General features: G+C 34.9%; 1 protein-coding gene across 2 annotated transcripts in view; it reads right to left on the bottom strand.

Moving 5' to 3' along the window:
• Positions 1-462: 462 nt before the first annotated feature.
• The window catches only part of rasa4 (RAS p21 protein activator 4), a 29,337-nt gene continuing 25,394 nt past the window's right edge, over positions 463-4,405 (bottom strand). For both annotated transcript variants that reach the window (XM_056746933.1, XM_056746934.1), the window contains 5 exons: positions 4,195-4,332; positions 3,538-3,673; positions 2,832-2,952; positions 2,664-2,722; positions 463-2,542 (listed from right to left, as the gene is read on the bottom strand). In XM_056746933.1, coding sequence (XP_056602911.1) covers positions 2,415-2,542; positions 2,664-2,722; positions 2,832-2,952; positions 3,538-3,673; positions 4,195-4,332 — 582 coding nt within the window. In that variant the 3' untranslated portion in view covers positions 463-2,414. The remainder of the gene's footprint in view (positions 2,543-2,663; positions 2,723-2,831; positions 2,953-3,537; positions 3,674-4,194; positions 4,333-4,405) is intronic.

The raw sequence follows: 4,405 nt of genomic DNA, 5'->3' as shown, positions 1-4,405 counted from the left end.
AAACATGACCGACGTTCATGACACAAATACACAATAAAAAGTGCATTATGCCCATTCATGGACATCCCGTGTGGGACCGGAAACTAAAGACTACAAGTCCAGCTGCTGTGGAATTTATACACTTCCGGTCCACACCACTTTCATTTAAAGTGGACATTCAATACGTTTTATTGTAACTTTATTCCTTTCTTTTAATTTTACTAAGAGGGTATTACCGAAAACAAGTCATTTTTCTTTGTTTTGGAAATATTAGTGAAAGGTGCTAAATATGAAATAAATAAATATTACAAAATCTTACGTTTCGTTTTGTTTTACATTGAATAAATATGATTTATTGTCTTGCAGTGTAACATTAAACAAACATAAGAAGTAGCTTAATATATAAAGTCTTCAACAAATATAACCTAACTTTGTTTCTTAAAGGCTATTACTGAGGGAAAGAAAACAGAGAGAGAGAGATCGCATTTTATTATCAGGCGTTCTTTATTGACAACTGCATGAAATTGAAGTTTCACAAATATGTACAATATCATAAAGGAATTGAAGGAAACACAAAAATAAAAAAGGGAGATCAAACGCTAGGAGTCGATAGGACAATAGGCTACATTCATTAAACACCATAAACCTTCAAACAGCCAACTGTCTAAGCAAAAAAAATCATCATTTGTGAAGTTAAGAGATCCATTTGACCAAGTCTGCATCAGTTGGGGCCTATCCTAACATTTGAGATAAGCATACAGCTATTTTTACCTCTTTAAATAGACAAAAGAGCAGAGCTCAGTTGTGTTCAGAGCCACTAAACCTCTCCTCCTCTTTAGCATCTGAAATAATAGTGCATGTCTTTAATAGTGAAGAGTAAAACACCATAATTAATTTCCCTCAAAAGAATACAGGGTAAACAGGCTATGAGACAAAAATAGAGAAACCAACAGAGAGGGTTGGTCATGTTCCAGATGAGCACATTCTTTCTTCAAGTTGTAAACATAAGGCACCCCTTTATCTATAATGACAAATGAAAACCAGCTGTAAATTATCAATATACAGTTATTTCTATATTCAAAATATTAGTCTCAAACTAACATAGTGATTCCTCATAATGAATAGCAAACTCACAACCAATAAAAATAACAAATACATCTATAAATACACAAATGTGAATATCTTTATTAGTTCACCATTTAAAATCCCTTTACTGTTTCCTGTCGTATTCTTTGTGACTGTAATAATCATTTTTTACACTAGGCTCAAATAAATAATTTATTAAACCCAGAATTTGGTAACACATTTGTCATTGCAAAAAGTTCAGACACGATGCAAAATATCTGTGACCCACAAAAGAAAGGACAACAAGAAAGAAAGTAATTATTCAATAACAAAACTTTTTGATGATCTTGAAGATGAATAAAATATTGATAGGTAATTTCAATATTAAGCTATATGACCGAGAGTTAAAATGAACAGCAAACCTCAAAGAAAAGACTTGCACTGTCACAGATGGTGTTCTCTTGAGAATGTTGAAATTACAGCCACAATTAAATAGGAGACTTTGAAAGACAGCAGAGTAATTTGAAATCCTATCCTACAGAGAAGTTCAAGAACTTTGATAATACGTCTATTGAAACAAGTGTAGAATGGCCTTGTGTTTGTAAAGACTGCTGTGATTGAATGTGGGCTGGATCCCGCCTTTAGATGAAAAACACTATAGTGCCATCTAGTGGAGAAATACTATAACCACAATAAAAAATGATAAAAATTGTGTTAAATTGTAAATACCTTTTGGTGAAACAAACTACAGAAATGCACAGTTTCTGTGAATGCACAATACCTATATACGTCTTTACGGTACATATCCAAAACTGACATATGCAGGACAAGAAACAGTGACAACATTGACAGCTATTATGTGTATGGAATATAGGCATTCATGATTTACCACTACAGATGAAACACATAGAAAAAATAAAAACAAGTAAAAAACCTTATTTTAACTCAAGAAGGGATTATAAACATTCCCTCAATGGTTATTGTAGTAAAAAAGTACTTTAAACGACCATGATAGAGCAAATTAATAAAGTTACACTAAATATTTGTAGGTTATTCACAAAAATGAGTTGGCAGCCAACTTTTATCATCGCACTACAGTGATAATCCTTACAATGTCATTATAAGTAGACTGTACTTACACACCAAACACTTATAAAGGGACTGTGGTCATAGCCCTATAAATATCCCTGCCAACCAAGGCAAAAATGACTTTCTCTGAAGTATGCGAGCGCAAATCAAACATACTTGAAGATTTCCACTGGTATGTGTGCTACAAATAAGAACAGGTTTTAAAACCTGTGTATGATGTCAGTGAGTAAATAATACTGTGATTTGTGAAATGTATCTGGTTACAAACTTGCAGTGTGTGTTTACGTTTGTAATTCCAAGAAAAACGTTTTATTCTTCAATCTCTCCTCTTCTTCTACAGCGGAATGGGAATCATGAAGGTCTTGGAGGACGCTGAAGAGTTTTGTGAGTTCATCTGCTTTCCTCTGGTCTGCAAAAGAAGACATTGTTAAAAGAGAAATGAGCTGTGAGATTGCAATGAATAGGTGGTTGAAAATGAATTATGACGTATACTTTTGCAAGCAAAATGTTTAGTATTTCATAAGACTTACCTCTTACTGAATCTGCCTCCTGAGCTCCCTGCTGCTCTCTCACTTTATAATTATTTTCTCTGCATTGAAAAACAATGACAAACTGTGACAAATGTAATTGACAAAATTGAATTTAAAGTACAGGCAAACTAGTCCAAATCTAGTCTAAATACTTTAATGTCACATTACCGCATGGCATGTTGGACGCTACTGAGATGTTGGTAGATCAGCTGAGCCTCAAGGTCGGTGTCGAGCGGGTCATACCACTCCTGCAGAGTTACTCCATGCCTGGTTTTGTCGCAGCCCGAGTCTGTCAACAAAGAGTAAAACCAAGATTTCATATTGCACTACAGTTTGTTTCAAGAAATGTTTTAAGAAATGCCTCCATAAAATCAAAATCAAAGTTGTTTGGCTTCTAGTTTGAATATGCCTAAATGATATTCGTAAACTAATGTGATCCAAAATATTTTACAAATTTAACACGTAGAAGATTCAAAGCATTTCAGCACACAAAACATAGTCTCTCACTTTCGCCAGGACGGATCAAACATTTTTATGACATCATTCTGCACTTTTCATAGGATGCCGTACGGTGAGGTAAACTAAATGCCAATGGCTATTTTCAAAGAGGGAGGAGTCAACCAATATGCCTCGCCTTAACTTCCTGTTTCAGTAGAAATTAAATCTTTGCATCAAACAAAGCATTTCAAGGAACTCCAGTGGGTTTTAGATGTAAAAAATCAAACTGTGAATTGTAAATCCAAGGTCTATCCACACACATACTATGAAGTAATTGTAAAAAATATACTTTTACTCGTGGCCTTCAAGCTCTTCATCAAAGGCAGCATTGGTCAGACATTCAGCCTGTGTTATTAGATTTCTCGTTGTGCAGTACCTGTTTTCTCCCTCTGGTGGCAGCAGCTCCATCTGTCTGCTTTATAGATGCCAGGATGATAGCAGCTCATGATGTTTGTGTTGTGACTGCAGGCTTTCCTCAAGGCAGACAGCCAGTGATTCAGTTCATTTACACTCTACAGCACGACAAAGGCATGACAGAAAAACAACACACGTCACCATCTAAATGCTGTGTTTACTGTAGTACTGTCAATCAGTTAAAATTAAATTCGAAGTCAATATATTATTGTTTTTTTCCATATTATTGAATTTTTCTGTTCTTGTGATTTGTCTACAGAATGTTTGGTCTAAACTTTTTGATACTTGTTGATCTATGTTTAGTAGCCTATAGTTAACATGCTAGACAAACATATAGAATTTTTAATTAAGACGCAATATTATAAACTGCTACACTTTTTAAAAAGCATCGCAAGAGCCCTGCATACTGTTCTGTGTTTTATTTTTTTAAAGAAGCAGACATGCGTCCTCTGTTGAAATGGTTTGGCGAGGCAACTACTATAGCACCTGGTCAGGAGGCATGATGAAATGTTTTATTTTTATTTGTTATACCTTATTTTTATTACAGCACTGCAGCATTAAGTCATTAAAGTATGTTCATGTTTATTCTATTGTGAATTCGATGTGATTGTTACTGTACCTTGCAGTCAAGATACAGGGTCTCCTGCTGGCCAGAGGCTTCACTCCAGATAATCTGCATGACATTGGCACTGCCGAAGCACTTCTCCTCCACCTTCTCCACCGCCCTGATCTTTGGCAGTGAGATAGACGAGGTCTTCTACAGATTGAGACACCATCTTGCTTAATATATATTAGGTATATAAAACACTCAAGACATTAAATGAATAGAA

Source organism: Triplophysa dalaica, chromosome 4 (genome assembly GCF_015846415.1).
Source record: "Triplophysa dalaica isolate WHDGS20190420 chromosome 4, ASM1584641v1, whole genome shotgun sequence".
NCBI lineage: Eukaryota > Metazoa > Chordata > Actinopteri > Cypriniformes > Nemacheilidae > Triplophysa > Triplophysa dalaica.
This window is presented reverse-complemented; position numbering and strand designations above follow the sequence as displayed.